Genomic DNA, 22,017 nt, shown 5'->3' with positions numbered 1-22,017 from the left:
TTTAGAGAATATGTTGACTTTTGAAATATTGATGGAAGTAAAACAAAATTGAAATCTAAATAAATATTATATAATAACTCTATAATTTTTAAATTTTTTTAGATTAGAATCTAAATTAAGTTCAGTATTTTCTGGTATCAATTATTCACAAAATACATAAAAGACAAAAAAGCAAAATCTTTTATTAATTATTTTGCTGGTTGAACTCAGTGTGTCAAATTTTAATTGACGCCAAGTTTTATATGATTTTTTTAAAGAATATTTTTTTAAATATTAAATAGAACTGTTCATTGTTTAGATATCTTCGAAGCCAATCTTTCTCATGAAGATACCTATTTATATCTAGCTTCTTTAGAAGGGTTACTGGCATTAGTTGATCTAAACCATAAACGTGTGTTACCTGTTCTTTGTCAAAAGTTTGCACAAATCCAAGGTTTATTTAATTTTTCTTAAAACGTTTCAATTGTATATAAAAAAAATAAAATTGTTGAGTTGTATATCAAAGACTCAAGCATGACTCAAGCTGAGTTGTATATCAAAGCATCAAACATAGCTTTTGCTTAGCAAAGTATTTTTATTTTCAATAAGAGCTTTGTTTACTTTTGAAAATTAATCTGATTTATTTTATAAATCAAGTGTAAGTACAGTTGAACTTGTGTAATTCTCTAGGGATCTCAAAATATGTTTAATAGGGGTGTTCAAAAAAATAAAACTTTCAAAACCCAAATACACAAGAAGCAAAATTTGGGGCAAATATAAATAAAAAACCATTACAAAAAAAATTTCAGAAATATTGACATTTTACTTGTGCTCAAGTGGCAAAATACCCCGAATGCCACCAAATTATTTGGCTTTGAGCTCAAGATAAATCTCAATATTTTGTAAAAATTTTTTTTCTAATGTGATCATAATGGTTTTAAGTTTTTTTTTATTGTTGTGTATCCTAGTCTTTTCATAATTATTGTTTGTATTAAAAAATAATTTCACAAAAAAATATTTCAGTGCAAATGCACATAAAAAGAATTTTGCGCAAATACGCAAAAAAAAAGAATTTTTTTTTGGTCAAATTAAGCGAAATCTTTTTTTTATTTTGAACAACACTTATGAAAAAACCAGGATACACAACAATCTAAATAAAAAATTTGGACCATTATGATCACATTAGAAAAAAAATTTTAGCCAAATAATTTAGGAACAATTTGGGCATTTTTCGGGGTATTTTGCCGCTTAAGCACAAGGTAAATGACAATATTTTTGGAATTTTTTTTTTGTAATCACATTTTTTTTATATTTGCCCCAAAATTTGGCTTCTTGTGTATTTGCGTTTTGAAAATTTGATTTTTTTGAACACCCCAAATGTTTAAATTACAAGGGTTTTTGAACTATAAGAGTTCAATCCTAAATATTAAACCATGAAGAGACCAAAGATTTTGTTTAATTACAAGAGTTCATATGTATATTGCGACAAGATTTTAAACATGTTTTTGTGAATTTAAAATTAAGCCAAACTTAAAACTGCAACTTTAAGTTTGGTTTTGAAAAGAAAACTTCTATATATTATAATAGTTATTAATAACTATTAATAATATTCATAGAATTATAAATTTTAATAGAATTTTAATAATTTATGGTTTTGAAAATTGATAAATTATTATTAGTTATTAATAAAAGATTATAAACTGCACTTGTTACAGGCTTGGATAGGAGTGGCGTGCGATGGAGGGCTATTGCTGACCACGCAAATGATTTTTATTTTTTTGACAACTTGACCACGACTGTTTAGATAGTTAAATGATTTTTAAACATTTTAGAAAAAGAAACACTAGCTAAACTTAAACTAGGAAGAAAATTTAAAAAAGTAATAATGAAAAAAGAAAACAATTTCTTACAAAAAAGAAAATATATAAGCACTAAATTAAAACTCAAAAAACTCAAACTCAAAGGGAAAATTACTTTTTGTTACATTTTTAATTGCGTTTAAAATAAATTACTCTTTTGAAACGTTTTATTAAAGTTACGCAAAATGCTTTTACAAATTACTTCTAATAATTGCGTAATGAATGAACAAATTTTATTTAAATTACTAAAAAGTGTTACATATATTATTTATTTTTATCATTTATTTTTTTCAAAAAGTTGTAAAAAAATATTTGTTTAAAAAAATATCGTAGTTTATTTAAAATAGTAATTATTTTTTTAATTTCATTCTCTGATTTCATTCTTAATCATTTCATTCTCTGATAAGTTAGTCAAGTTAAAAAAAAAATTTAAAGAATTCTTTGTAAAAATGGAAACAAAAAAAAATAAAGCAATTAAATCATTCAATTGAAACGGAAGATTTAGTTTAACTTTTTCATATATTTAAAGTAACTTAAAAAATTATCCTTCATACGATTTTTAAAAAGACATGGAAAAATAGTTTCAAACAAATTATTTAAATTTATCATAAAACATGCCTAGATAAAAAAAAATTTAAATATTACATTTGTTAATTTCCACAAAATACTTTTATTTTAAACAATCACTATAATTACTTTTTTATTTTATTTAAAGCTTTCGCTTAAAATAAAAACTTAAGAAAAGATCAACAATTAAAAGTTATTTATAACATAACAATTTTTTTTATAACTTAAGTTGTTAAAACATCAAAACCATCATGGTCATCGTGGTCAAATTGTAAAGAAAAAATATTATAAGCGTGGTCATTTACAGCGTGCAATTGCACACCATTCCTGTCTAAGCCTATGGTTATTTAGCCACTGTTTGGTTAACTCTGCACTGTTTGTCTAAAAATAATAATATTTGTTATAGGAAAAAATGAAATTTTATCAAGTGAATTGCGCATGAAATTGTGTGAAGCTATTGTAAAGTCATGTCACTTATGTGCAAGTTTACTTCCTACATATACTCAATTTGTAATACCAGCCCTTTTAATTGGTGTGAAAGATTCAGATCCATTTGTTCGAGCCAGCAGTTTGTCTGCACTAGGAGATGTTTCAGGGCTGCTACAATTTAGCTTGGATCCTTTTCTTGTTGAGGTATTTTTGAAATAATTATTTCAATATCTGAGTTGTTAATAATCTTAACAGTTAAATTTGATGTTTCTTATATTTAACCCAAAATACAGTTCATGGTAAGTCTATGTTCTACTTTCTATCTATATTTTTTATTTACTTTGCAATTGCAAGCCAGTAAAATCTTCCTTTGAACAAAAATTGTAGAATAACAAATATAATTTGGAAATGCACAATACCTTCAACATTGCCAAGATTTACCCAAACACCCAGTAAAAGGTAGATTAGTTTTTCAGAGAATGTGTGGAGATAGAGATAGACAAATCAAAAACAATGATTTAAAAAAAAAGCAACCTCAAATTCAATTATGCCTTCAAAATATTGATGGGAAACAAAATAAAAATTTAAAGAATAGAGTTAAAATGGTCCATCCTAAGAATGTCCCTGCCAACACAACAGAAGAAAAACTTACTCTGTTTGAATGAAAAACTAATCATTTTGCTATATAAAGGCTTAAGAGCTCCAATATAAAAATATTTCTAAGTGTCGTCAAGTAAATAATTCAGATAATTTAATTAAGATAAAATCCAATTTTTTTCAGTCAATCGTTACCGCAATAATTTAGACCTTCCTATATTTATAAATGGTACTCAACTAGTCATCTACCCATCATCTTCTAGGGTTAACTCTTACTTCCAATCTTTCTTGGAAACCATTTATCAAATCCATTGCAAAATTAGCATCTACTAAGGTTGCATCTCTTTATCATCCTTGACACTTTCTTACTCCGGATTCTATTCTTTATCTCTATAAATCTCAAATCCGTCTTTGTATGGAATACCGTTGCCATATCTGGGGCGGATCTTCCAAAACGATGCTCTTTCTCTTTAGATAAGGGGCAAAAATGCATTGTAAACATAGTTGGAACTGCTCTTGCAGCCAATCTCCAACAATTATCACATCGTCATAATGTTGCTTTTCTTTCTCTTTTCTACAAATACTATAATGGCACTTCTCTAAAGTGCTAGTATCTCTTGTGCCATCCACTAAAATTCATTCTCGTGTTACTCGTTATTCAATTAAGTCTTATTCTTTTTCTGTGGCTGTTTCTAATTACTCCAAAAACTCTTATTTGCCTATTTTTTTTCCTCAAACATCAGTTCTTTAAAATTTGCTTCCTTTATCTTGCTTTCCTGATTCATATAGTTTGCAATCTTTTAAGTTGTCTGTCAATCGTTATCTTGCTCTACAATCTTCATCTTTTCTCTTCCAGTAACTTCCAACTCTAATACTGGTTGCTTACAGCCTTGTTGGAAGCAAAGATGTTGATAAAAAAAAAAAAAGTTCTATTAACAGGGTTTGTACTATACCTGGAAAACCTGGAAAATTTGTTGATTTTGGCTTAAGTCATCAAAAACCTGGAAAAGTCAGGATATTTTTTTTAATCAGATACTCAGAGAAAAGTCAGGCAATTCTGATAGGGAAGTTTTACAATTAAGTTGGTGCTACCTATTAATTTATTTTGACATTTAAAAAATACCCACATGCAACCACATACCATATGTTTCATGTGGCATGTGGTTGCACCCCATTATATGACCACGCATGTAATATTTTATTTTTAAAATTTGATCGCTACTTTTTAATTTTTTTAATCTAAAATGCTTTGAAAAACTAAGCAAAAACTTAAGAGAAAATAACAGCAAACTAAACTAAAAAAAAAGAAAAAGAAATCTTAGCAAAATAGAAAACAAACAAAAAAAGTAAACACAAGAAACTAAATCTCTTTAAATTACATTTTAACTTATAATTAAATTACCTTTGGAAAAAACAACTTTGAAACTTTGATATTTTCAATGTATTTATATTATGCAAAACGCATTTGAATTAAGTAAAAAATTACTTTAAAAAAAAAATATTTCTATATTTATTTTTTATGATCAATTTAAATTATTTAAAACTGTTTCTATAATTTCAAAGCAAAAAGCTTTTGCACTTTTTTAACTAAAATTACATAAGTTACATAATAATTACATAATAACAAAATAATACCCTGGCTAAATGCAAATTATGCCATAAACATACTATATGACAGGATACTATATAACCTTGATTTACTGACTTTGCTACCAAAAGTCATTTAATACTTTTTTAAAAAGAATAAAAGTCTATATATATATATATATATATATATATATATATATATATATATATATATATATATATATATATATATATATATATATATATATATACATACATACTTTTTAAGCAAATTAACAACATGTTAATAAAGTCTATCTATAAATAAATATTACTCTCAGTACTCTCTTCAGTTTCTGAAAGACTTATCATCATAAATGCAAGTTTCAATTGAGGTCGTATCTTCAGAATTGATTGGCCCTTCACATGTGTGACCTTTTTTTTTGGATTGTCCTACTTCTATTAATTCTATAAGTGTTGCAAAAAATTGAGATAAACGCTTTTTAAAAGCAAAAAAAATGTCCCCAGCTGCCATAAAAGCATTTTATGTTGATTGTCTATAAACAGAAAATTTTCCATCAATTCTGTCACTTTGTAGCCCACAAAGTAAGACATAATCAAAACCGACTGAACGCAAATCCTTGCAGACAGCTATCAATCTTTCAGTGGTTTGCCCAAGAGGTTTTTTGGTATCATTGGTAACACATTGAATTTGTTTGGTTCCATGCTTTTATTTCATAGAGTTAAATTGTTAGAAAAATAATTGCAGATTATTTGAATTTTTATCTTGCACAGATCGGTTATGGTTTCTCAGTTTAATATTCTGCCCTTTAGCAGAAACATTTACAATATTCCACCAATCTAAAACCTGCTGAATAAAAGAGGATGTTTCATGAGCTTCTTTTAGTTTCAAAGTAGGTACTACTTTCTTATTAAATATTTTTAAAATATGTTGCACATTCTGTCTAAAATTCTAGTCTAGAAGGTTAAACAGCAGCATCAGATGTATAAAATGATTTCAAAAGGTTATCTTTTTCATATTGATTTTATTTTTTAGCATCAGAAATGGTTTTATTATCAAGAGATAACTTTTGACACTTTTCAGAAATCCAGTTGTTACGTAAATAATTAAGATAATGAACTGTATCAAACAAAAGAAACCAAACACGCTGATCATCTAATGGATGAATGGCCTTATAGTCAGTAATTCTTTTGCAGTATTGTTGATTGATTTTATGTTTATGTTTACAGATCTTAAAATAATGGCACCATTTTTTTCAACTGTTGTTATAGTTGAAAAAAATGGTGCTATTATTTTATGATCTGTAACAGATAAATAAAATCAATCAGCAATATGCAAAAAAGAATTACTGATTATAAGGCCATTCATCCATTTTTATTCATCCAGCTTCTTTCACAACACTGAAATGGTTCATTCTAATGTCTTTTATAATACAAGATCAATGTTTTTGGTAGAAATTATAGACTGCAGCTTTTGTTTACTTGGAAGCAATTAAAAATTTGATTGTTGTAGTTATAAAAATACTCATTAACAAAGCAATAAGCTATAGAGAAACTTTTGATACACAATAGTTTAAATTGTCTGGTAATAAAATTCAGTTTCTTTTGCTTGATAGAATCATTGATTTCAAATTCATATTCTGAAAGAATTATTTACACCTTTTCAATAATATCATTAACATGCAGATTATAATTATAAACTAATTAAGCTTCAAAAAACTATGAGTAGAATACATTGTTGGGATTCAATATATTGCTTAATGGAACGCTAATGTCATGTTAAAAAGCAAAAAAAGTTAGTCGTGAATACAATGTATACTTATTGTAAACAATTATAGTCATGAAGCTTTCTTTAAAATCCTTTGACATAAAAATGCATATGAATTTATCTTTTTGCCAAAATATTACAATGTTTTCATTAATTCTTTGTCAGAATAGAATTCAGAACAAGAATTTATTATTTATTTTTAAAAAAAATATAGTCATGAAGCTTTCTTTAAAATCCTTTGACATAAAAATGAATATGAATTTATCTTTTTGCCGAAATATTACAATGTTTTCATAAATTCTTTGTCAGAATAGAATTCAGAACAAGAATTTATTTTTTCTTTTTTAAAAAAATAATTCAGTCTATAATTCTACCAAAAACTATTAAGTTGCTGATCCTGAGATTGGCAGGTTTAGATTGGCAAAGCACTGACTTTGGTGTTAGTAGACAAGAAAAAGGAACTTTAAAAATACTTGGTGCACATAGCGGTCAAGTATAGGTCAAGTATTGAACTTTTGAACATGGATATTCAAGCACTAAAAAGTCATGAGAAAGAAAAAAAATATCTTACTAATAAAAATTCTAATAAAATCTGCGCAGAAATTATATGGGCATTGCATTGTACCTTAAATTTGAAACCCAGTGAAATTGATATTGGGTTTGCTGCTGAATTATCACTGTCAAAGCATATAAAAAATGATGCAGTTATTTTGAAGGATATTAAAGAATTCAAAATTCAGCGCATGCGCGTTTTGATTTCAGCTGTTGAAAAGTTATTTAAAAGATGTCCGCTTTAGTCCGTGGTTGTTAACATGAGTACTTATTTGCTGCCAAACTTTTATGCTCAGATCAAACCAAAAAAAAATAGGAGTCAAATGAAAATGCATCATCTTATTTCACTTGGAATATTAACTGCTTCTTATTTCGACAAAGTTATCAACCAGTTCTCAAAGTTTATGTCATCAGAATTTGCAATGAATTTTGGGATATTTTCATTAGCTATGATCAAAAAAATATTTGCTTCGATGATTTTTACTTCAAAAACATTGACATAAAAAAGTATCCAGAGTTGTCATCTGTCATTTAGTTGGTTCTGACACTGAGTCATGGACAGGCATCAATTGAACAGTTTAGTGTCAAGAAGGATGTTTTTATTGACAATATATCTACATATGGTATTGTTGGGCAGCCTTGTGCATGATTTCATGCTTACTACTAACCTTAACCCCACAATGTCCAGATTACATAAGAAATGAAAGTTGCCTTTAAATCTGTACATCAAAAATAATAACTCATGCTTGAGGAAGAGAAGTCAAAGAGAAAAAAACAATGCTAGATCAGAAAGCCATTATTTTGTCTTCTATCTAGTCAGTTTCTGTTTCTAGGCCCTGTTTGAGCTTTAAACAACATCAGTTGATGTTGTTTTTAATTGAAAGAACTAGATCATGCGCAATTTAATAGGTTAGTCTGGCTATCAATGCTCAATATATATTTTTAATGTTTCTAAGTTATTTTTTGTTATACTGTGCTATTTTTATCTGAAGATGTTGACTAGCAAGGGTACAGTTATAAATAGTGATAACAAATGACTAACCACAAGTAGTCTCTGTTATAGACCAACTATTGCATAAGATGTTGAAAGATATTTGTATTTTTGTACAACTTTTTATTTACATAGACAACCCTCAGAATTAGGGTCGGCATTCGGCAATGGCTGACCTAGTTTCTATGTTTTATGGTAAGACCTTTGTATCAATTTTTTTTTTGCCAACCTCTAAAAGATTGAGGCAAATTATTGCCAACCTCATTTTTTCTAATTCCAAGGGTTGCATAGATATTTCAGTTAATTTTTGTGTCAGTGCAAGATGTATTATAAAATATTTTATGTGCATAGTTTTTAGATATTCTTGAAGTTCAACTTATGTTTTTTTGAAACCTATGTTTTTGTTAGTGTTCATTCCAGTAGTGTTGTAGCGACGCAAAATTTTAATCCGGGCCCCTAAATTAATTTTCTGCTCCTCCCCCTTTCCCTCCCTTTCCTTTTCTTGACAAAAGTTATACATGAAAACAAAAACCTTATTTTTAAATAAAATTTTGATTTACTTAAATAGAAACCAGAATGTTACACTATGCAAGTCTAGTAAGTAGAAAATCTAATGAAAGTTTTTTTCTTATCTTTATAAATGCAAATATACACCTTTTAAGTTTAATCTATAACACCTTTTAAATTTAATTGAGCTACTATTTCTGCTTCAGTAATTATTAGGTCTATTGCACACAAAATGATTTGCGTTATTGTTGTCCGTAAATATGTTTAAGGATCTTTTTGCATTTGCTACTCTACTTGGTTACGTCAAATATAACATAAGTGCTGCTATTATATTTTTAAATAAACAACTTATATCATTATATGTTATTGTGGACACTGGTAAAATGCAAAAATGCGGAAATTTTCAATGTGTAAAATGCAGGAAAAAGTTTGGAAAATTTTTCCTAACCCTAAGCTATTGCTGCCCCAACCAAAACACTTAGTCAATGATTTTTATGCTTTGCATTGAATAGATTCAACCAAGATTTTATTAGTTTTTAAATAAGAAGCCCAAAATGACACTGTATATTTGTGGTGTGGTCTAATAAACACTTTATATAACTTGAGAGCCATATTTTCATCAATAAATATGAATTTCTTTTTGCATACCAAGAATTTGTAAGGACTTTAAGACAGCTGTTCGATAGTTTGTGCTCAACTTGGCGTTACATAAAATAATGACTCCTAAATTACGCACTTATGTTAAGTTTTTTAGGGATTGATTAATTGTACCTTTTTATTTTGTATCCCATTTATTTTTAAATATCTTGATTTTAACATAAGTCTGTTTTGAGGTAGAGAATGAATCCTTTTGCGAAATCGAGATTACATGAATAAATTGATGAAATACTATAGAAGATGAAATAATATCAAAAGTCTCCATTAGATTAGTCACACAAAATTTATGGTGAAAAAAGCCATGAGAGTAATTTATTATTGTTAATATGCTTAAAGATTTTGTTCTTATCAAGTACTTTGACTATTTTGCAGACAACAATTTAGTAAAATAGGTAGAGAGTTTTCAGCAAATAATTTTTATAGACCGAACTAAAGTTTGCTAATTTCTAGAGCGTGAGTAGTATTCCAGAATTAAAGAATTTATGAAAGATTTTTGTAAATGCAAAAAATATTTATAGGGGTTTAGATTGGTAAGTTAAGTGTCTGAAGCAGAAAAACCCAAGTTTTCATTATAAATTCACTCAGGTTAATATCACTTTTTTAACAAACGAAATTATTCTGAGTGATTTATTATTATTTCTTTTTTATGTGTTCTTTTTGCTTTAAATATTTCAGCTTTTACGGAATGATTAAAAAGATAGCAATTTAAGTTAATTATTCTTTCATTTAGTTGAGCAGTTGATATTCCAAGCGGATTTTTTTTTTGTGATGTTGTTGCCAATTATTTTATTATTGTTGTGTTTTACATTTGTTGCTATTATTCAAGTGATTTCATGTTTTTTTGTCTCATAATATTTAAATATATCTTTTTTTCTTTTCTTTTATTATCACCCTTCTGATTGTTAAACGTTGTATTATTTCATTCATTCATTATCTCTCATGTCAGCTCATTCACTTTTTTCTTTTTTGTTATTAGTCAGTCTTTTTTTAATAGTTATTGTTCTTCTTTTTATTATAATTATTTTTTGGTCACTATAGTGACCAAAAAATAATTATAATAAAATTTTTTGGTCACTATCTACATTATTACTTTTTATTGTTTGTTTGTTTTTTGCTTTATTTGTTTATTTTATCAAGGTGTTACTCCAATGACTAGTTTTTAACTATATGAGTGACACCAAACCTAATTTTGTAAAATTATACATAAATCTGTAATTTTTTTTAATTTTATAGTTAAATAAATTGATTAAAAAAAAAAATGAAGATAACTCAATGTCAGTCTTATCTTTTTTTTAAAGTGAGTTATTGTTTTAATAGCTTTAAAAAGCTTCACTTTATTTTTAAAGCTAAAAAAACTGTCTGAAAAAGAGTTTGTAGTTCTTAGCTATATAATAATATCAAAGACTGCTAATGTCGCTATGTTTACATGCATGCATATTAATTTTAAGAATGACTAATTTAAAAAAAAAAATTGAAAAATTTGGCATAAGCCCCTAATAGCTCTATGCCCTCTCGCGACTGCAGGCACTGTGGGCCCTTTGCTACACTACTTGTTCATTCATAGTCATCCTTAAAAATAAGATCCATACCAACATGTATAATTAGATCCATACTAATATCCAACTTAACTAATAGCTAAGCATGCACAATTCATTTCCATTAACATAGATAGTAATTTTAAACATTTTATAAAAACCATTACATATTTTGAAAATGGTCAGGGAAATTAATCTGATTTTTCAAAAAAGTCAGCAAAAAGTTAGGGAATTTCATATAAATAATTGGCTACAAACCCTGTATTAAACAACCACAAATCTAAAGAATAAATTAAATAAAGCAATCCACATGCGCATATTAAAGATAACTTTGTTTGTTTTTATATACATATATTTTTATCAAAAGAACAAACTTTACACTTTACCTGGTTATTAGGAATAGAATGAAACTATTAGTTCTAAAAAGTATGTAGTTTTATTTTCAATATATTACATATATTAAAATTTATTATAATATTTTTTTACTATAACATTTTTTGTAATTGTTTTTTTTAGATTATTTCTGCAGTATATCATGTTGTTTCAACAGATAAATCATGTGAAGTACGGAGAGCTGGTATTCAAGTGTTTTCTTTAATGTTCAAGGGTATGGGTGCAAGATTGCTTCAGGTAATGATGCACAAATGCAGTAAATAAATTTTTTTAGTTATAATAAAATATAAGTTGATATAAAAAAGATAAACTCTGAACTGCAAACTAATTAAATATCAATTAAACTGAAAAGATGAATTATTATAGTATTCATTTAAATATAATTATATACATATAATCATATACATATATATTGTCATATACATAGAATCATATGCATTCAATCATATATATATATATATATATATATATATATATATATATATATATATATATATATATATATATATATATATATATATATATATATATATATATATATATATATAAAACAAGACTTTTTTCAACAAACAAAAAACTCTTTGAATATTAATATAAATAAAATGCCAATTTTAATATAGATCTGTTTCTATATATTTTATATTTATATAAGATATACATATTTTTTGCTCGCAAAGTGTTGAGACTTTTTCAGAGAACGAATTCTAATAATAATAAAAAATAAACTAGTTTAAAAAAAGAAAATAAGGAAAAGATAATAAGCAGTTGTCCCTCATAGTTGCTCCTCACAGTTGCTACTCACAGTTGCTCCTCACAGTTGCTCCTCACAGTTGCTCCTCACAGTTGCTACTCACAGTTGCTACTCACAGTTGCTACTCACAGTTGCTACTCACAGTTGCTACTCACAGTTGCTACTCACAGTTGCTACTCACAGTTGCTACTCATAGTTGCTCCTCACAGTTGCTACTCACAGTTGCTCCTCACAGTTGCTACTCACAGTTGCTACTCACAGTTGCTACTCACAGTTGCTACTCACAGTTGCTACTCACAGTTGCTACTCATAGTTGCTCCTCACAGTTGCTACTCATAGTTGCTCCTCACAGTTGCTCCTCACAGTTGCTACTCACAGTTGCTACTCACAGTTGCTACTCACAGTTGCTACTCACAGTTGCTACTCACAGTTGCTCCTCACAGTTGCTACTCACAGTTGCTCCTCACAGTTGCTACTCACAGTTGCTCCTCACAGTTGCTACTCACAGTTGCTCCTCACAGTTGCTACTCACAGTTGCTACTCACAGTTGCTACTCACAGTTGCTACTCACAGTTGCTACTCACAGTTGCTACTCACAGTTGCTACTCACAGTTGCTACTCACAGTTGCTACTCATAGTTGCTCCTCACAGTTGCTACTCACAGTTGCTCCTCACAGTTGCTACTCACAGTTGCTACTCACAGTTGCTACTCACAGTTGCTACTCACAGTTGCTACTCATAGTTGCTCCTCACAGTTGCTACTCATAGTTGCTCCTCACAGTTGCTCCTCACAGTTGCTACTCACAGTTGCTACTCACAGTTGCTACTCACAGTTGCTACTCACAGTTGCTACTCACAGTTGCTACTCACAGTTGCTACTCATAGTTGCTCCTCACAGTTGCTACTCACAGTTGCTCCTCACAGTTGCTACTCACAGTTGCTACTCACAGTTGCTACTCACAGTTGCTACTCACAGTTGCTACTCATAGTTGCTCCTCACAGTTGCTACTCATAGTTGCTCCTCACAGTTGCTCCTCACAGTTGCTACTCACAGTTGCTACTCACAGTTGCTACTCATAGTTGCTCCTCACAGTTGCTACTCATAGTTGCTCCTCACAGTTGCTACTCATAGTTGCTACTCACAGTTGCTACTCACAGTTGCTCCTCACAGTTGCTACTCATAGTTGCTACTCACAGTTGCTACTCACAGTTGCTCCTCACAGTTGCTACTCATAGTTGCTACTCACAGTTGCTACTCACAGTTGCTCCTCACAGTTGCTACTTCCAGTTTCTACTCACATTTGCTACTCACAGATCTTGGTGATTTGGGATATGTTAAAAAAAAAAAATTTTCGCATTACACTTTGAATGGTGACATTATTTTTCATATAAATTTTGCACATAAATAGATATGAGTTTGGAAGAAAACTAAAATATTGTGTGTTAATGTTTAATTTAATGATATATCATATTTATAATATTTTATTAGTATATTGTTTGTGAGTGAATCAGTTATTAGAGAAACGATGTCAAATTTTTTTATGTTGAAAATTTTTTTTTAATCCTAAAATAATAAATGTAAAAATGTATATTTACAGTGATTTATTTTGATTATATATTTTTTATTTAGTTAATTAATTTTTATTTATATCAAAACTGGCTTTTCTGGGTCAAACCAAATCACGCAGAAGTCGACTACATCAGGGTATTTTTTCTGTGCAGGTAGAAAGTTGATCGCATTTTGTTTGCGAGTGATTTTGGGTTTGTGTAATGGCATTTGATTAGTATTAGTGGTACTATTGGATTGGAAGGCACGCACGCAGTCTTTCAATTACTGAATAGACATTTTTATCTGTGCCAATGATAAGGGCTTTTTTGGCGGTGGTGTTGATACAGCGAACTTGGTCGCCACGGTTGACGAATGACAAAAAGGTTTGTCGAGAGAGTTCTTTGTTTATCGAGAGATTTCAAAACTTTGTTGAGCTTTTACGCTCGTTTTTAAGATTGTTAAATGATTTTTGTTCAACTGGAGTTTTTTGGGGTGGATATAAATGTTATTGAAGTTTTCCGTGGGTAGTTACGAGATTTAATTAGTTAAGTTCGTAAACAATTTTGTTGATTGGATACGGACTACAACTTTAAAAGCATACATGAATCGTCTCGTTCTTTTTTATAAAGAAATAAACTAGAGTTGCAAATGTGTTTATGAGTACATGCTAGAAATGTCGTTAACATTTTAGACGACATTTTAGACAAAAAAAATCCTTTTTTTGAAAAACAAGTTTTCAAATTTCTTTATTATATTTTTGTAATTATTCCTATTTTTTACTATTGTATTTACTAAATATATACTTTTATTTACAGATTGTTTCCGATAAAATAAAAGAAGTTTATCGTTTTTTAAATTTGGTAGCACGTACCGATGAGGATGAACTTACTAGAGTACATGCCGGAAACGCCTTAAACATTTTAGACGACATAATGAAAGAACTGCTTTCAAAAAAACCTTCTTTTGAAAAGAAAATTCAAGTACTTCCTGAAATTTAAGTTTTAAACGATGATTTTCTTTAGGTTTCTTTTAGGTTTAAAATTTTTTTTTTTATTGTTTATTAAATTTTAATATCTTATTTCTATTTCAATATCTTAAAAAACTTCTTATAACAAACTAAAAGTAGAATTTATAGACGAATGTAGCTATTAACAAAATAAAGAGTATACATAGTGTCAACTGATAGTTTCAGAAATTTTCTTTTAATCCGTTTTTTTTTGACAGTATTTTCTTTTTTGCTTTAACCTACATTAAAATTACTGTTTATAAGTAAAACAATTATTTATAATGTTTATTTAAAAGTATTATAAATAAATAATTTATAACAATCGGAACATATATACTTGAAGGTCTTATTGAAGATACTGAAATCATCTTTTCTTAAAGAGCTCTCTTAGGAGATTTTTTTAATTTTGACACCTCTTTAAAAAGTTTTTGGTTAACTCTAACTGATTTTGATTTGCAATATATTTACAAATGACATTGCATATAAATAAGGATAATAGTACTAGCAAATGTATTGCATATTAATAAGGATAATAGTAGTAATAATAGGCCCTTGCGAATCGGAAATTAACATAAAATTGAATATATTTACCTATATATTTGCGAATCAAATGTTATGTTTTTTTCCAATTTCAACTATTTATAAAACATCAAGCTAACTGCAAAAGAACAGTTATATTTTCATATTTCAGTCATATTTCTGTTAGTATTCTAGTGCGCATAGTTTGACCAAAATGAGGGGGCTGTAAATTTCACATGGTCATAACTTTCGAACCCTCAAATATTATTAAATAAAATTGAAAAATTGTTGATAAATACTATATAAGCGAAATTTAATATTTTGTTAACATTTTTTTTGCTCTTACGTTAGTTAGTTACGTTAGCTGAGGTCGTTTATTTTTATTTCTAGGCTACAAATAAACACGTAAAACAAAAACATTCTAATTTTACCTAGGAATGAATATACTTATTCCGGGGCACTTAGTTATGAATGGGATATTTAGCTAGGTAATTGCGATTTTTATTGAACGAATCGCAGAGCGATTTATCGTGAGCTGATTTTTGTCGAAAAATTGAGTGCGATTAGATAATCGAAAAAAAATTGCTTTTCTGCAAACCGCCGATGCAGTGCTAAGACCAGCGCTTACTGAGTATTTCTTAAAAACTGTTTTAATAACCACTACGATGATTAGAGTAATAGCATTGTAATAATGTTAAATTGTGTAATTTTAATAAAAAGAAAGTATTGTGAAGTTAATGTTCAAAAGTTTATAATGAAATTACATTGATTCGATTTAAATAAATGGAGATTTTTCAAATCGAATCATAAATCACTTTCCTGATTCGATTCGAACTATCAAAATTTTGCAGGGCCTATCTAATAATTACTTTATACTCATCTCATAATTTTAATATTATACTATTAATAGATATTTAGTTTTTTCGGTGGGTTTAAAAAAAATTAATTATAGTAGCTGCAACAATTATAATTTTTCTCGATAAAACAAAATAAATTGAGGAAATTATATTTCAGTAAACATGATAGTATGTATTCTCTTTCAAATCTGTATTTATTGCCCCGAACCGAAGAAGTCGGGCCTGAACTAGTCAAGGATGATGCCAATTGTGGATTTTTGTATTTGCTTACACCTACATTGTTGTATGAGATCTCCTCTTGTTCTTTTTTTTCTTTAATGTTTTTAAACCCATTGCTTTTAGTCTTTTTTCTTATGAAATCTTTTTATGTAGTGGGACTAAAATCGTTGCTCTTCTTTGCACTTTATCTAACTCACCAATATCTTGTTGTGAATAAGGCGTCCATGCAGGTATAGCGAACTCAAGAAGCGGTCTCACAAGTTTTATGCCGATTAAATTGTTGTACATATTACACGTTGTAATATGTACAACGATTTAAGGTGGTACAACACCAAAAAAACTAGGAAACTGAAAATTCTTTTTGAGTTTTTCAATTTTGCATAAAATATGTGTCAAATTAATCAAAGAACGTTTAGCCAAAGTTTCAGAGCTAAATAATTTATCTTTCTTTAGATATGAGCATTTTATTAGAACACAATGTATCTTTTTTTCCTTAGCAACGGAGATACTAAATATTTAACATGGTTGCTAGGGCATTTTCTCCCTAAAAATACTATGTTCTTCTATGTTTTCCGAATATATATATATTGAGACAATAAAAAAGAATTTAAAAAGTAATATTTTATACTAGTCAAGTATTGTTCTTGTTCTCTACTTGAAGAAGATACCATTTTTAAAATCGGTTCACAATGAGCAAAGTTATTGCAATAAGTTCAGTGGCATGTTTTTTTATGACTCATAGTGTATCTATTGTTAGATACAGTACAGTTTAAGGTATCACAGCTTCAGTTTATTGCTGGTGTGATTTTGCTAAATGTATGCAATCTTATTATATAATCTTTCATATTATATATTATATTTGTTATCATCACCTGACTTTTGATATTTTATAAACTTCTTTTGATAACCTAAACTCATAAGATTTGTTTATTTGTAGATAATTAAATTTACACTCAAATTATAATTTGACAAGACTATAGTCAAGATGTCTAAAAATAGTCTTCTTTCAGATTTGAATAAGAAACTATGGGAGAGGTTTGAAACAGCCAAGAATTCAAGAAAGTATGCAAAGATTGTTGACAGTCTTGATCAAATGAACAAAATGCCAGCAGAACAGCAAATCCTGGACAGATTTAAGTGTTTGGCTGCAAATGTGAAAAGTAGACAGGAGAGAGTTGTGATAGTGGTCAAAGAAGTAAAAATCTTATGGAAAAAACTTAATCTTCCAATTCAAAAAGGAAAATCTACAGTGGAAAGAAATTGAGAATGTACTAAACAATTATGAAAAAGACAGCAGAAAACCAGGAACGCAAGACTTTACCAACTTGTTCAACGTAACTTATGAAAATGGAGAATGGTTGTGCCAAGAAGATAAAGCCTTCTATAATCTTCAGATGTCAACAAATGGAAGAGCTGTCTACTGCACCACAATTGAAGATATACAAGGAGTTCATCCTAGAAAACTAAAGTTGATTAAGCAAAAAGTCAGTCAACATAGTAAGGATCATTTAAGCAGTGAAGATGAAGAATATTTTAGCACTGAAGAAGAAAAACAAGATTCTGACAGTGGTTCTCAAGATTCAGAGGCTCCAACAACATGTAAAAGACAAAAAACTGATTATGCAATAAATTTGGTGATAAAAGCAAAACTGAGTTCAAGAAAGGCACACACAGTCTGCAAAACTCTTGCAAAAGTTGGAATTTCTATTCCAACTCCAAGTCAAAGTGGTGTTTACAAAGCTACAATGAAAGCAGGAGAAAAATTAAAAGAACATTTTATTAAAACTCTAAGAAACGAAAACTCGAGCTTGCACTTTGATGAGAAGCACATAAAGAATACAGAGTACCAGGTTGTAGTTCTAAAAAATGAAAATAGAGAAGTTAAACTAGCAGTTCTTGCACTGATCAATGGAAATGGTGAAACAATATTCAATGGAATAAAAACTGTGCTTGATGAATATAAGCTATGGCCTGCAATTAAGTTAATAATTTCTGATACAACCTCTGCAAATACAGGAAAATCTGTTGGGGCAGTCACACTACTACAGAAGCATTTTGTTAAGCTTGGATTAGACAAACCTCTTTATATTGGATGCCAGCATCATGTTCTTGATACATTACTAAAACATGTGATGAATGATTATTTTGAAGCAGCAACAACCTCGCCTAATCTCAATTATTGGTTCATTAGCAGAATAACAGAAGAGTATCAGCAACTGAAAGCATCTTTTGACAATTCTGGAGATGCTCTGAAGGAAGAAGAAGAAATTGTTTGGAGAGATGATATGGCTTTACTTCATCACTTGATCACTTGTTACAGACAGTTTAAGAAAACAGGATGCTTCCCTAAAGTAAATTTCAGAACTTTGCCAAATATAAGCAATGCAAGATGGAATAGCCGAGCAATCTATGCTTTGCTAGCTTATATTTTACTTCCAGAATTTCGACAGTCAGCCGAAGGTCAGTCATCATGTGACTTTATTAGTGGCACGTGGGCTGACATCTGGTTTTCTGGTCAGGTTTATAATCAGGATAACTACAATAATTTGGCAGCCGTTTGCAAAGATCACTCAAAGGCAATAAAGACTTTAAGGACTTTTTGGTCGGTTGAGCCGACTCCAATCCCGACTCAAAGGTCAAACATTTGTGCTGAACGTGCAATTAAAGTTCTGCAGGATTTACTTCCATTGTGCAAAAGCATTGAAAAAATAACCATTAAATTTCTTTTGACAAATAAACACTAAAACCTGTATGTTTGTATTTGTGATTTAAAAAAACCATTTTGTACAATGTATAATTGTATATATTTTTATAAATTTGAATTAGGGGGTGACATTTTTTTAATGTTGACACTTGCTATTGGATTTTTCTTGATCTTTGCATTTAAACTCCAGAAAAAATAACATGGGAATAGGGTCTTTAAAATTTGTCATATCCCTAATATATATATATATATATATATATATATATATATAATATATATATATATATATATATATATATATATATATATATATATATATATATATATATATATATATATATATATATGTGTATATATGTATACATATATATATATATATATATATATATATATATATATATATATATATATATATATATATATATATATATATATATGTATATATATATATATATATATATATATATGTATATATATATATATATATATATATATATATATATATATATATATATATATATATATATATATATATATATACAGCATTGGACAAAACATTTGCAACCAACATCGAACAATGCTAAAAAGTGTTCCTAATTTTACATGTCTTAAAAACGAAACGAACTGTACTACCACAGCAAACAGTTCAGGAGTTTGGAGTCATAGCATGCCATGACATGAGCAATCAGCTGACAGGTGACAGCACACAGGGAGATTTTCGTTGACAAGTGCCATTTTGCAGCGGACAAAACAAGTGCAACTTTTTTGGTTTGTTTCATTTTCTTAAGTCTGGTCCGTGCCAACGTCACGGAAGTTTTTTAATAATTAAAGGAAGTATCTAGAAGTTTCCAGAAGCATGCAGAAGCTTCCAGAAGTTTCCAGAAGAAGCATCTGGAAGCATCCAGTAGCATCCAGAAATATCCAGAAACATTCAGAAGCACCCAGACGCATCCAGAAGCATACACAAGCTTCCAGAAGCATCGAAAAGAAGCATCTAGAATCTTCCAGAACAGGTTCACACAGGTTCATTTTACTATATAAGAGACATGTAAATCGACATGTAATTCAGTCAGTATATGGAAGTCAATCAGTCAGTATTATCAAGACAATTTATCAAAGTGAGTTTTATCAAAGTGTTTTATTGAAGAACATCAATGCAAGAAGTGAAATACAACAAGTGTTTCATTACATCAATACAGTCCACATCCAACCAAGACGTTGCGTTCCACAGAGCATTATTGTATCATCGCAAGGTAAATATAACACGGTAAGCCTTGAGAAGCGTGATTATTTATTTTTATTATTTTTATGACTTCAAGTGCAAAAATGGCTTCCGACAGTCTTGGGTTGGAACTAAGAAAGAAAATTATTGGCGATTACGTAAGTGGAATGTCACAAAAAAGTATTTGTGATAAATATTGCGTGAAAAAATGGACCGTATCAAGACTATGTTCGCAATATCGTTCTACGGGGAAGTTGGCAGCAGATAACAAAGGTGGAAGACTGCGTTCCATCACTTCTAGAGAGAATTCTATGATCGTCAGATCCGTCAAGAAGGATCCCTGGATATCATCAGTCGAGATACAAAAGCAATTAGAGCTGCCTGTATCGGACCGAACAATCAGACGACGTGCTGTTGAAGCCGGATTATTTTCTCGACGCCCTGCAAAGAAACCGCTGATTTCACTAAAAAACCAAAAGAAAAGACTCCTGTTTGCTACATCTCATATTGACTGGAATGTGCAGAAATGGCGAACTGTCCTGTTCAGTGATGAATCGAAGTTCAACATCATTGGGAGCGATGACATTTGCCGTGTACGTCGACCGGCCGGAAAACGCCTCGATTTACGTTAGTGCCATAAGACCGTGAAGCATGGTGGAGGCAATGTAATGGTCTGGGGTTTTTTTTCTGCTAACGGTCTAGGTCCAATACATCGAAAAAATGGAATAATGGACCGTTTCATGTATAAAAATATCCTGAAAGATGTTATGCTACCTCATGCTGAATGGAATATGCCAATAAAATGGGTTTTTCAGCAAGACAACTATCCGAAACACACTGCAAAAGTAGTCAAGCAGTGGTTTCAAGACAACCACCTATCGGTGATGGATTGGCCGCCTCAATCTCCGGATCTCAACCCTATCGATAACCTGTGGGAGATCGACAACCGCAGAATTAATCGTGAAGGTGTTCGTAATAAGGATCAACTGTTTGAACAAATCCAAAAGGCCTGGGCAGCGATTTCACAAAGTTTCATTGATCACCTGATCGAATCTATGCCTCGAAGATGCAAGGCTGTGATCGACAACAAAGGATTCGCCACGAAATATTGATAGCAAAATACAGCTTGGTCAATATTTTGTCGAGTTGCACTTGTTTTGTCCAGAAGGAAATCAACTTTTTTTTAATACTTTTGATTAATTTATTAATTTTCGTGTGCAAATAATGAACTTTGTGATGAATAAAACTTGAAGAAATTTGTCTCTAAACAGTTACATAGTTATTTCTCTAAATTGAAAAAATGCAGCACTTTTATATAAAGAAACTAAATTAGCAATATTCCAAAAGTGAAAAAACTTTCAAAATCGAACCACCCTACAAAACGTTATGACGTTTTAAGTACTGATTTTTTGATATAAGGATTTGTTGAAGAAACTGTGGTCAAAATAAAGTTTTTATTAACTAAAACTATTATAACTTAATCAATTCCTATCCAAAAGTTTACATCTTGGTATCAAAAGATAGATACAAGAGTTATCTACAAATTTATAAAGGTTTCTAGATTACGGGAGCAAGAGGGGGCACAAAACCATCATCCATACCGGCAAGACTAACAATATTTATAAAAAAGTGTTTTTTTTTAATGAAAATGTAAATTTTTATATACAAGATGTTTTGTAATTAGCTATCAGACCACAGTCAAATATAGAAGATTTATCATTGTCATTGGGTGGATGCAAGGGTGATGGTTTCAAACACCCTATTGTCAA

General features: G+C 29.4%; 1 protein-coding gene across 1 annotated transcript in view; it reads left to right on the top strand.

Moving 5' to 3' along the window:
• The window catches only part of LOC100205535 (transport and Golgi organization protein 6 homolog), a 50,678-nt gene extending 35,772 nt beyond the window's left edge, over positions 1 to 14,906 (top strand). Inside the window, exons 10-13 of the mRNA XM_065795497.1 lie at positions 299 to 433; positions 2,812 to 3,038; positions 11,545 to 11,658; positions 14,537 to 14,906. Coding sequence (XP_065651569.1) covers positions 299 to 433; positions 2,812 to 3,038; positions 11,545 to 11,658; positions 14,537 to 14,719 — 659 coding nt within the window. The 3' untranslated portion in view covers positions 14,720 to 14,906. The remainder of the gene's footprint in view (positions 1 to 298; positions 434 to 2,811; positions 3,039 to 11,544; positions 11,659 to 14,536) is intronic.
• The last annotated feature ends 7,111 nt before the right edge of the window (positions 14,907 to 22,017 follow it).

The sequence above is a fragment of the Hydra vulgaris genome, chromosome 04 (genome assembly GCF_038396675.1).
Source record: "Hydra vulgaris chromosome 04, alternate assembly HydraT2T_AEP".
NCBI lineage: Eukaryota > Metazoa > Cnidaria > Hydrozoa > Anthoathecata > Hydridae > Hydra > Hydra vulgaris.
The sequence above is the reverse complement of the archived record's forward strand: the minus strand, read 5'-3'. Positions and strand labels throughout refer to the sequence as shown.